This window comes from Puma concolor, chromosome C2, assembly GCF_028749965.1.
Source record: "Puma concolor isolate L17-30 chromosome C2, mPumCon1.1.hap2, whole genome shotgun sequence".
NCBI lineage: Eukaryota > Metazoa > Chordata > Mammalia > Carnivora > Felidae > Puma > Puma concolor.
This window is the reverse complement of record NC_141675.1, coordinates 35,203,170-35,215,349: the sequence shown is the minus strand read 5'-3', so window position 1 is coordinate 35,215,349 and position 12,180 is coordinate 35,203,170. Positions and strand designations below refer to the sequence as shown.

General features: G+C 45.0%; 1 protein-coding gene across 3 annotated transcripts in view; it reads left to right on the top strand.

Moving 5' to 3' along the window:
* RBP2 (retinol binding protein 2) overlaps nt 1–11,873 on the top strand; it is a 67,257-nt gene extending 55,384 nt beyond the window's left edge. For all 3 annotated transcript variants that reach the window (XM_086674403.1, XM_025912957.2, XM_086674404.1), the window contains 3 exons: nt 1,902–2,080; nt 9,937–10,038; nt 11,613–11,873. In XM_086674403.1, coding sequence (XP_086530529.1) covers nt 1,902–2,080; nt 9,937–10,038; nt 11,613–11,663 — 332 coding nt within the window. In that variant the 3' untranslated portion in view covers nt 11,664–11,873. The remainder of the gene's footprint in view (nt 1–1,901; nt 2,081–9,936; nt 10,039–11,612) is intronic.
* Nucleotides 11,874–12,180: the final 307 nt, after the last annotated feature.

Sequence of the window (12,180 nt, the reverse complement as noted above, 5' to 3'; positions counted from 1 at the left end):
GAATTTCTGAAAAAAAAATTAAAAATTTAGATTGACATCCAAAAATATCTGGAGAATTCACAGACATCAAGAGATTCAAACATGATTTGGCTAGATACTAAGAGCTTAATAATGTTTATAGCAAGTCCCAGAATTATCCTTTGTTTCTAAATCTATTCTACAGGACAGTGACATTTTATACAAAACCAGAGGTTGGCGAGAAAGTTGGTTCTGCACCTAGCTTCATACTATAAAATTCAAGGCTTAGTAAATGAAACACCCCACTGAGGGGCACACTCCCTTTTACTTACTAATAGTCTCTAAGAAATGAATATGTTTTCCTTCAAAATATTTTTTAATAACTTCACTCCTGTTTTAAAATAAAGATATAGTTAAAGATAACTGGAAGGCTCTCTGGCGAAACTTAATATTCAAATATCCATTGCCATTGTTTTCAATCAAAAATATATGTGAAAACAAAGACTGCATATGTACCAATTGTCAATCTGTCATAGGAATACTACTCAAAGTGTGGCCAATGACCAATAATAATGAACATCACCTTGGAGTTTATCCGAAACGCAAACTCATGGCTTGCCCTGAGACCTAACAGAGTTGGAACATATGGGACCAGGGCCCAGTCATCTCTTTGAACAAGTTTTCGTGGAAATTCTGATGCTTACTGAACTTTAAAAATAACTGCCTTATTGTTCTTAAACATTTTACAACATATACATGTTTCAAATCATCACATTGTACAACTTAAAGTTATGCATTCTTATTTGTTCATTGTATCTTAGTAAAGCTGGGGATAAAAAGAACTGCTATAGAATTTGATGGGGAAAAAATCAAGGCAGAGAAAACATGTAAATGGAGTAAATGAGGCAAAATCTTAATTATTGAATCTGGATAGTGGTTGCATGTAGTTCTTTGTATTCTCCTCTCTGTTTTGTTTTAAACTTTTTGCAATAAAAAATATAAACAACTCTTCATCTTTTCCTTAAAAATAACCAAAGAAACCTCTGAACAACTATTTATTAAGTGTCTGGAATATGCTTGAAGTTGTCCTGGAGGCTCATGACTGAGGCAGAACAGCCTAGCTAAGTACATCCGCAATCTGCTTTAAAAATGAAAGTTTGCTGGGGTGCCTGGGTGGCTCAGTCAGTAGAGCATCTGACTTCAGCTCAGGTCATGATCTCACAGTTCATGAGTTCGAAACCCGTGTTGGGCTCTGTGCTGACAGCTTGGAGCCTGGAGCCTGCTTCAGATTCTGTGTCTCCCTTTCTCTCTGCCCCTTCTCTGCTTGTTCTCTCTCTCTCTCTCTCTCTCTCTCTCTCTCTCTCTCTCTCTCTCTCAAAAATAAATAAACATTAAAAAAAAATTTTTTAATGAAAGTTTGCATGTATCCTTACCTGCCATGGCTATTAACAAAAGGTCCATTTTTACCCATGATCTAGACTGGTTATTTTTAAGTGGTCCTTTTTCTTTTAAACCATGAAGTCTTTTGCTCAGCAAGCTCTTAGGAGGAAACCCAAAATGTCAGATAGATAGAATGGAGCTTCTAGGCGGAGCGGTGTGTGTGTGTGTGCGTGTGTGTGTGTCTGCATGCACATGCATGTGTATGTGTGCATGTGTATGAATGCACATACACACTGGGAGTTGCAGCTCAGAGGTAAGCCCTGCCTGCTACCTCTCCCTCCTATTAGGGCTCCTGAAGAGGCACTGAGAGACCCTAGGTTTCCAGACAATTGACTGAGATGCCCAAACTGGCCGTGTGTAAGACAACTCTTCTTTTCCATTTGAGCAAAGAAATGTGGCCTGCCCATGATCTGTGCCTCTGGTCCTAAATGTTTGGCCTTGTTAAAGAAATGAATGAGTCTGGCTGAGCACATCATAACCTCCACAACTCCCTTTGCCAACAGATATTGATTTTGCCACCCGCAAGATCGCAGTACGTCTGACTCAGACAAAGATCATTGATCAAAACGGCGATAACTTCAAGACAAAAACCAACAGCACATTCCGCAACTATGACCTGGATTTCACCGTTGGAGTGGAGTTTGAGGAACACACAAAAGGCCTGGACAATCGGACTGTTAAGGTGAGGACCTGGCCTGGCAGTTTCTACTCATATACTCTGTGTACAGGAGCTGGCTATCTGCCTTCACAATGAAAATATGACAGAAACAACCTGGGAGGGATCAGGAGAGGGGACCAGAGTGGACTTAATGATGCTGGCAATTAGCAATTATTGGAAGTTCAGCAGGAAGAGGCAAGCTGCCTTCTACACTAAGTTTGTAATGAAAGGAGAGATGAAAAGCCTGCCGACCTCTCTAGGATCTGGGTTAGGAGGCCAGCTCCTATGCCGACATGGGTCTGGCCAAGAAGGTGGAATATTGTAGGGAGTGACAGTGATTTCACAAGCTGGGTAGCACAGCTTCATCCCAGCGGCAACCCTACTCAGCACCAGCCAAGCATTGCCATGGAGCGCTGGGGTCTTATGTTGCTAGATTTCATTTTTCTTTTCAAGAGATGCTGAGAATTCATGTTTTTATATGAAATACCTCAATATTGGAGGATCCCAACTGATGTAAATTTTTTTTTAAGAAAAATAAAGTGCCGGGGCACCTGGGTGGCTCAGTCAGTTAGGCATCTGACTTTGGCTCATGTCATGATCTCACAGTTCATGAGTTCGAGCCCCACATTGGGCTCTGGGCTGACAGCTCAGAGCCTGGAGCCTGCTTCAGATTCTGTGTCTCCCTCTCTCTCTGCCCCACCCCTGCTTGCTCTCTGTCTCTCAAAACTGAATAAACTTTAAAAAAAATTTTTCAAAAAGAGAAAAAGAAAAAGAAAGTGCTAATCAAAAAAGGTCAGTAGACTAAATGAAGTCAGGGTTTCCCCAGTCCTGGTATTTGGAGGAATCTTCTGTCTCAGCATCACCTTAACTCACAGGACATCACTGAGGAAAGACTCCATTTATCAGAAGGCCAGACTTCCAGCCACTGGAACTGCTTGGGTATAGGTAGGACCTTGGTAGTGAGCAGACAACTCTGAGTGCATAAGTCGAGAGTTATCTCAAAGCCTGAGAACCGTACTCTGCAGAGGAGATAGGTCCTCGCCCAGAAGAGCTTTTTGTAAATAAGGTAGAGAAGGATAGCAACAAGGGGAAGTGGGGAGGAAGGAGGGGAAGGCGAGGTAACAGCAGGCCCCCCTCTCCTCTTGCGACCCCATGTGGAATCATAACGCAGTGTGCCATCTCCACGGTGCCCACACTCATAGTAAGTGCACCTGTCTTTGGTTATCCAAATCCAATTACACCTGGTCAGTCCCCACAAGTAGGAGTGGGGAGAAATGCATCTCAGTCATATTTAAGGATTCCCCCATTCCAATCTTAGCATCGTGCAAGAACCTCATGGATGATACAGTCCAGGAAACTTCCGGGGATATCATTTAGCATGGTTGCCACAGACCACTCACTGTCCAGGCCCGTGCAGTTTATACCACGGTGGGCAGCTTAAATATTTATAGCACCCACTCCCCCCATGCCAATGTAGACACCAGGACCTCTGCCCTGGCTCCCAAAGTGAGGGCAGGCAGGGCTGAGTATCGTGTCCACCGGTATTTCTTCCCTCAACCCCCAGCAGTGGGCCATCCCCTTAGAGTGTCTCAGGAAAGCAGAATCCTCCACCCTGCCCTTCCCCTTTCACCGTAAGCCCCACTCTCTACAGAGTCCCACTTTTCTCTGGTGCGTCCAGGAGCGCCTTCAAAGTCACAGGTCTCAACCCTCCCCCAAAGCCAGGGACATGAGGTCTGGCTGCTCTCCTGGGTGGGGAGAAGAAGCTGTCATCATTCTTTGGTGATGAGTCTGAAGCCAAGAGAGCAGGACACATTTTATTTCTCAATCAAGTTGTCCTGCAGCATTGATAATCTCAGCCATCACGTCAAGGTTGAATTATATTTAGTGCTCCGTGCTAAAGAAAAGTGGGAAATGAAAAGCACTTTGGAAATGCTTCCATCAGAGCAATCTTGGCATAAGAGCCTGAGCTTCCGGGCTCTGGAACAGCCCCTTGTAGAATCCCTCCCCGAGGGGTTGATGGATCGACAAGCCTTCTCTGAACTGTGTGGCTAGAAGGCCAATTCCTCAGACACCAGAACCGAAAGGAAATTTGTGGTCTGGATTTTTGCATCACTCTGCTGTTCCAGCCTGATCTGTTCACAAAGATTCATTTTCCCTCACCTTTCCATTCTGGATTTGGGCTATTGAAAAGCAGCCCTGTTGTCTCTGACTGGCTTTTCCATCACCTTTGATAGTCAAGAACTCACTCTTCCTGAAATCAGTCACATACGTGCAACCTTCCTGACCCTTAAAGGATTCCGTCTCTTAACACCTTCTTCTTGTGCCTCTTCTTCCATTCTCGTCCCTCTGGGCTCCCTCTGGGAGCCCCATCTGTTCCCCAGGATCAGGTCTTAGCCCTGCATGGAGAGAGAATCCCCCTTCCCACTTTTTGTCTCTATTCTGCCCAAAACAAAAAGTTTGGGCTTACACACACACACACACACACACACACACACACACACACACACACTCAGAGGAGACTGGTGGGGGCTGAGAAGTGCCCAGGACAGAATGTGCCCAGTCTCCTCCAGCAAAGGACTGTTCCCATGAGAATTGCACAGAGAGCAGATGCCCTCGGAACTACCTACTCACTGTAACTTGACTGGATTCCTTCAGCTGGAAAGGGACTACAGGGAGCAAATGAGTCTACCTCTCTGCTGAATTTCTGTCTTCCACAGGTGATGGCATGTGTGAGTGCACACAAAGCTGTGTGTCTATGTGCATGTGTGCACATGTGCATGTATGTGCCCCAGTATGCACGGGTGCATATATGTATATGTGTGCATGTGTATGAGTGTGTGTGTGTGTGTCTGTGTGTGTGCATGTATCTGTGTGTATATATGTTGCTGTAGCACTCATGCTCTTATGCTCCAGGGCTCTACTTCTCAACAACTTGGTCACCCTCAGGAACCCCTCTGAGAATCTCCCCATTGGGCAGTTTGGGGGAGAGATGTGTGTAGGGTGGGGTTGTAGCAGAGGCACAATAGAGCCCTAAAGTGCCCAGGTCTATGCCAGAACAGGAACAGTGACACCACTTTGATCATGGGGTCGAATCTTTGAGGGACCCAGGGATCATCTTCTTCCTTCCTATGGGTCACATGGGTCACTTCCTATTCTGATTTGTTTCTAAGAGAATTTAAAGCACCTTTCAAAAAGGTGCAAACAAGCAAACAAGCTTGCAAACAAGCAAAAAAAAAAAAAAAATACACAAGCTGCCCAGAATAAAAGCACATTAAAAAGAAGTAATTAATAATCTTATAATGGAATAGCATATGGGCATAGAAAGGAATAAAGTACTGATACCTGCTGCAACCTGGATGAACTCGGAAAACATTCTGCCAAGTGAGAGAAGTCAGACACAGAAGGCCACTTGTCGTATGACTTACATAAAATGTCCATGATAGGCAAACCTATAGACACAGAAAGTGGTTGCCAGGGGCAGAGGGAGTGGGTAGCAGTAACTAATTCGTGCAGGACTTCTTTGGAGGACAATGAGAATATTCTGGATTTAGATAGTGGTGATGGTTTTACAACCCTGTGAATATACTAAAAATGACTGAATTATATACTTTAAAAGGGAAGGTAAATTGTATGGGAATTATATCTCAATTAAAAACAAGGGGCGCCTGGGTGGCGCAGTCGGTTAAGCGTCCGACTTCAGCCAGGTCACGATCTCGCGGTCCGTGAGTTCGAGCCCCGCGTCGGGCTCTGGGCTGATGGCTCGGAGCCTGGAGCCTGTTTCCGATTCTGTGTCTCCCTCTCTCTCTGCCCCTCCCCCATTCATGCTCTGTCTCTCTCTGTCCCAAAAATAAATAAACGTTGAAAAAAAAAATTAAAAAAAAAAAAAAACAATAAGTAATTGGAGGCAGACAGTAAGGGCAGGGGAACACAGACACAGATGATGGCAGTTAGAACAAATAATGCCATTGTGATTATTATGCGCCAGAGCCCGGGGGAAACACAGGAGGTCCCCACTTCAGGGATCGCTGGAGGGGACAGTGGGCACTGCCAGAATAACTCTTCCATGAGGTCAGGTGCACTGGGAGAGTTTAAACCTGTTAATAGTGCCCTTTAATGCTCTTAATTTAAAGAGCTGTTATTTTCCTTTAAAAAAAAAAAAAACTTCCTTGGGGACTGATTCAAATTTACAGAAAAGTTGCATGAAAGTAGCAAAGAACATCTGTATACCCTCTGCTGAGACTTACCTAACTGTTAACATTTTTGCCCCATTTGCTTTATCTTTTGTACATGTTCTCATGCCATTAGATAAATATATTTTTCTGAACAGTCTGATATGTTACCCCTAAATAATTGAGTGTTTCCTATGAATTGGGATATTCTTTTGTGTAATCACAGTATAGTTGTCAACTTCTGCAAATTTAACATTGATACAGGACCATATCTAATTTCCCATACAGGGCTGTTTTTAATGATGTTAACTTTGAACACTGAGACAGGGGAAATTGCAGTGCGGGCCCAGTTTCCTTAATTCACTGCAAACACATCTTCTTCACCCTCTAGCTCACAAGCAATGATTTTCCTGACTAGTATCCATTTCCTCAGCCTCAAGATCTTTTAAGACAGTTGGGCATCTTTTAAAACCTCCTCTGATGTGGGGATGAGGGACACCAACTAAAAGCAAGTTGAAGTGTGGAATTTTAGTTTATTTAACCATTCTCTCCTCTCTTCTTGTCGTCTGTTTCATGTAGGAAACATGTAGGTGTTGCCATTAATTGTAGATATTGCCGTTGGTAATGGATTTACAGTTACAGAGTAACTGTTAATCTTGCTGCCTACTAAGATTTATCAACAGAAAATATTAGGACAGGCCCTCATGCACCAACATTTTTCTTTTTTGTTCCTTCTATGTGTTTGCCAAGCGCCTACTACATGCCAGGCTTGGGTCATTGCATTGACCCCTTTTTGCCCTGAAAGATCTCACAGCCTCCCGAGGAGGCAGACAAGTAGATGGACAGTTACCATCCAGTGTCCATATTGATGGTCCCATGGGTGCACTCCCGGGGTACCAGAGAAACCAAGGCAAGGAGGTCATTGCCAAGAACCATCATCAATGAAGAGTACATACGCTCATTTATTCCCCCACGTGGATTTACCTCAAGATTCCGTTTCGACAAAATTACTCAATCACAGATTCATTTAACACTGCTTACCAGGCACCTTCTCTGGCTGGTGACTGTGCCGAGTCTGGGGTTGCAGAACTGAGCAGCTGGCATAGCCTCTTCCTTCATGGAGCTTATTGTCAATTGGGGGCAACAGATACTTGTTCAATGAGCATGTATTAGGTGTCCATTAGGTGTAAGGCAATGTGGGATGGGGGAGGCAGGGGTTAGAAGACAAGGTCTTTGCCCAAATAGAAGACATTTTGAGTCGTTTCTCATCCTTTTGGGAGGGAACTTAGTCGCAAGACTGATGATGAGCAACAACAACTGAGTATCCCCTTCTCATCTACTTGGGAGAGAATTCTGGAATATTCCAGACAACATCTCCCTCCCAGAAGGGCAAAGGGACCAACACCCTGTGAATTAAGCTTCTCCAAGACATTCAAAGATGTGAGGCTTAGGATGGCCCCAAAGGAGGAGACATTTTCTTTAGAAAACATAGGGAATTTTATCATTACATTGATTTAGGGAATATTAATACATGCAGATGGTTTTTTAAAAAGTAAAAAGTAAAAAGTGAAATTTCCTTCCCATCCTGGCCCCCAGCCTCTCAGTTCCTTCCCGGGGACAAATACTACTAAGGGTTCTTTTACTTCCTTGAAGAGGTTGTGTGCAAACATATGCAGGCATGCACCCACCCCCCTTGTTTTATGCACGTGGCCCTGCTCTTTGCTTTCTTGACTTAACTGTGCACTATGGAGACTGCCCTCCTCCATAAGTAGAGAGCTGCCTCCTCCTTTCAAGGGCTGCACAGCATGGATGAACCGCACATATTTAACCAGCCACCCACTGACAGAATTGATGAGGCTTCCAGACATTTGCTGTAACAAACAACACTGCATTGTGTTGAGGAGTAAAATGAGGAGGAATAAAATTGTACATTAAATATATAATTGGTCAAGGTCAAATATTTTAGAAATAGGTAGACTTAACAATCTGTAGAAAGAAAATCCGTACCAAAAAATAGACCTAAATGTGCAAAGGACAGTGACTAAATAAACACAGGTCAGTTTGTCACCAACTAAGCTTGTAAGATAGAAAAGTAAACGTCTGGGCCTTGGCATAATATTGCTCATAGAGGTGTACTACTGATTGTACATACTTAGAAGAAAACCAGCTGGCATCAGGGCCATCCCTGAGAAAGGACAGTACCGACACAAAACCACTGCCTGCATGGGAGTGACATCATTCTCTCAGGAGGTGCATGTGCAGTCCTAATCTGAGCTCAGAGGTGCGTGGCCCTAGAGAACCACCTAGGGCTGGTACGAATCGTCCTGAGGCAGGTACCAGGAGAAATAAAAGGGAAACAGAGGGCAGAGGAGTTGCGGGGTGTAAAATTTATAAGTGTGTGCACAGGAGTTTTTTGTTTCTTTTTTTTTTTTTTTTTTTTTTTTGAGAGGGAGACAGTGTGAGCGGGGGAGGGGCAGAGAGAGAGGGAAGAGAATTCCAAGCAGACTGCACACCATCAGCACACAGCCCGACGCAGGGCTCGAACTCATGAACCGTGAGATCATGGCCTGAGCGGAAATCAAGAGTTGGACGCTCAGCCAGTTGAGCGACCCAGGCACCCCATGCACAGGAGTTTGAGCCTCTTGGAATTCAGCAGGTTTATGGCTTCTGCAACCTACTGGTCTGCTCAGCCTGGCTGTCCAACATGAGCTCTGAATCTCTGCTGCTGCTCCTGTTTTACTAACCAGTCTGCATTGCTTCCTGGAGGAAACCCAGGACCAGGGGAAGGTCCACCCTCCTGCTTCTGGATGATGAGGATGGCACTGAAGCCATCTGTTGTGGCCCCTGCTAGTTAGGTAGCTTCTCTGCATGTATTATTGCCCTCCAACAGGCAGTCCTCACAATGTAGCTTCTGTAGGAAAATTCCCAGAAGCAGAATTTCTAGGTCAAGGAGTATACACAATGCCATATTTCAAAAGGTAATATAAAATTGCCCTGCAAAAGGACTCATACCAATTTCTATACCCACCAGCCGTTTACGGAGGTGCCTGCTTCTCTACACTTCCTCCAACTCAGTGTGTTATCAGACCCTTTGATCTTTGACCATATGATGAATTGTATCTGAAAAAACACCAGCCTTAATTTGCATTTCTCCTATTATGAGTAGGTTTGAATATGTTTTCTTATGGGCAAAAGCCATCTGCTGGTTTGTTTTTTTTCTCCTTGTAAGCTGTTGGCTGCATCCTTTTTAAAATTTCCTATTAGGTGAATGATCTTTTTCTTATTGATTTACAGGAGCCCTTTATATATAAGGAAGTCAGGTCTTTGGTATGTGTTACAGTTATTTTTCCCAGTTTGTTACTCATCTGTTGACATTACGCTATTTTCCCCTTCCACAAAGTTTACATCCTTACATAGTCAAATGCATCATCTTTTCCCCCACTGATTTGAAATGCTATCTTCACAGCATGGTAAAATGAGAGAGTAGAATTCTTTAAAAGAGAACCAGCTCCAATAAGCCGGTTTGGTGGGAATGGTGGGTATATGTGGAAAGTGAGTCTGGCAGATCTTGGCTTGGCAGAAGCTGAGGGCTCTGCCCCGTGGGCAAGCGGGAGGCTGGCTATGGCCGGGGGAAGTGCAGCTGCGGGTTTAGGCTTGCTTGGTCCCCATCAAGACCATACATTTGATTCGCCTGGGAACCTGTCATTGCAGACGCTGATCACCTGGGAAGGCGATGTCCTGGTATGCGTGCAGAAGGGGGAGAAGGAGAACCGCGGCTGGAGGCAGTGGGTTGAGGGGGACAAGCTGCACCTGGTAAGTCCCGGGGTCTGCCCGGCTCCCTTCCACACGCTTCCACACATGACAGGTTCGCCGCGCCAGGTGCTTTGACAAGAAAAACGGCCCTGCACTCCTCCCCTGAGCTCCAGCCAAATGCGTGTGGTCATATAGTCAGAAAGCCATTCCCATCTGGCTCAGGGGACTCCAGGAAGAAATCTATATCGCTGTTTCTGTGAACGGCAGCGATTAAAGTGAAAGTTCAAAATGCTGAGTTAGGAAGCCAAGATCCAGGGAGAAATGCAGGGAACCTGCTAAAGACCAGCTGAAGAGAAATGGGAGGCACAGAATTAAGACGCCCCAAGGGAGGGGAAGTCCAGGCCTCACCATTAGGTGAGCCAGGGAAGAAGAGTGGTGGGAGTAGGGTGGACAGGGGCAGGTGGGCTTGGGAAACCATCTCACAGACCACAAGCATTACCCTCTCATCATCAGGTGTGCCCACCTGATCCTGAACTATTTTAGGTAAACTTGGTATTAGAACAGAGCAGTAGGAACAATTGCTGATCTCCTGAAATGAATTATGTGTCTAGATAGCTTAATTTTTCAGTCTTCAACCTTCAAGGAAATTTATGCATCCGGCATTCATGTAGGGGAAAATCTTTCACTGCTTTACACATTCAGTCACTCATTTGTCAAATGGCTCTTCATTCATTCAATCATTCATTCACCTGTGGAGTCAAGCGGGTGCCTGGCTCCAGTGTCGGTATTCAGGTCACCATGGTGCCCTTCACAGGCGGGCTCTGCCTCACCTGAGATCTTTATTTTGGAGGCAGTGTCAACTGGTGATAAATGGGAGGCATTCACCGTGTTTTCCGTTGATGGTTTTCCCTACCTGCTCTGGTTTGGATGATGGATTTTTTTAATTGTAGTACAATCCCCAATGGTCCCTGTGGCTAAGACAATGGATTCATTGTCAACTGCAATGATTTTGTGGCCGTCCCCACACTCATATCTTTCCCTCCTCCCTCAAGGAGTCATGAGGTGAGGATAAGGCCTGGGGGTTCCCTCTGTCTAGATGAAAAGCAGCATTTGGTCTGCATAGGCAGGCCTGGGGGGAGCCCTTCTGCAGCCCATGCCCTGTCCTTGCCTGTGATGTCGCCAACCCACATTCTAATCCCCAGAGGCCAGAAAGCCCCCAGGATGGAGTGACACCCCACCAGCCAGCATATTCCCAGGCCCTTGCCTTCCAAATGCTTTTCCCCACTAGATCCCTTCCTTCTTTGTGGCTTCACTGCCTTTTATAAATTAGGAGATGTTGCTTTAATCACGGGAGTAGGAAAAATCCCGCCCAAGAGGGTAATTTCTTTGCATTTTTCATTTTTATAGTTGTTCAAGCTCAATTCAAGTGTCAAAATCAAATTACTGCTACCTGCAGGGCATGCCAGCTGATTGGCTCTATGAGATGCACTTTGCCCAGAATGACTAAGTGTCCTCTTTATTCCAGCTTCCCCCACCACCCCAACTCCCAGACACCAAGAGGCGGGGGCAAGGGGAGGGGCGTGCATAGGAAGGCCTGGCTTGCTAGTCACTTCACCCACTTTCTAACCTTGCAGGAGCTGACCTGCGGTGACCAGGTGTGCCATCAGGTGTTCAAGAAGAAGTAATGGCCCACGAGGGGGCCTGCTGAGCACGTGCTCCACACTTCCCACATGGGTTCTCTGTGGGCTTAGGGAAGCAGCCATGGGGACCCTCCCCTCCTAACAGAGCCCAGTAAGGCATCTGGATGGGTTTTAAAACAGAATGAGTGTGTTAACAGTTGACAAATATATACTTCCTTCGTTGAAACCTGGCATTAAATGAAAAAACAAAAATCACTCCCATACTTTGAAACCCTTTATATCTATCTCCCTTTATTTCTAGAACTCTCAGTTTTATCCACAGGCAAAAGTGTGATTGCCCACATGGTGGTTTTCTGTGTAGCTTTTGTTGTGGTAGTTGTTGTTTATTTTTTGGTTTCATTTTATTTGTTTTTTGTTCATTTGTTTGGGGGAATTACTTTACTCAGAAACATTCCCTGGCTGACATCAGCATCCCCTACTAATTCTTGAACATTGCCCTTTGTGATTCATTCCTTCGGATAGTACATTCATTTCTCCAAGATTCTCTATTTTAAGAATGCAG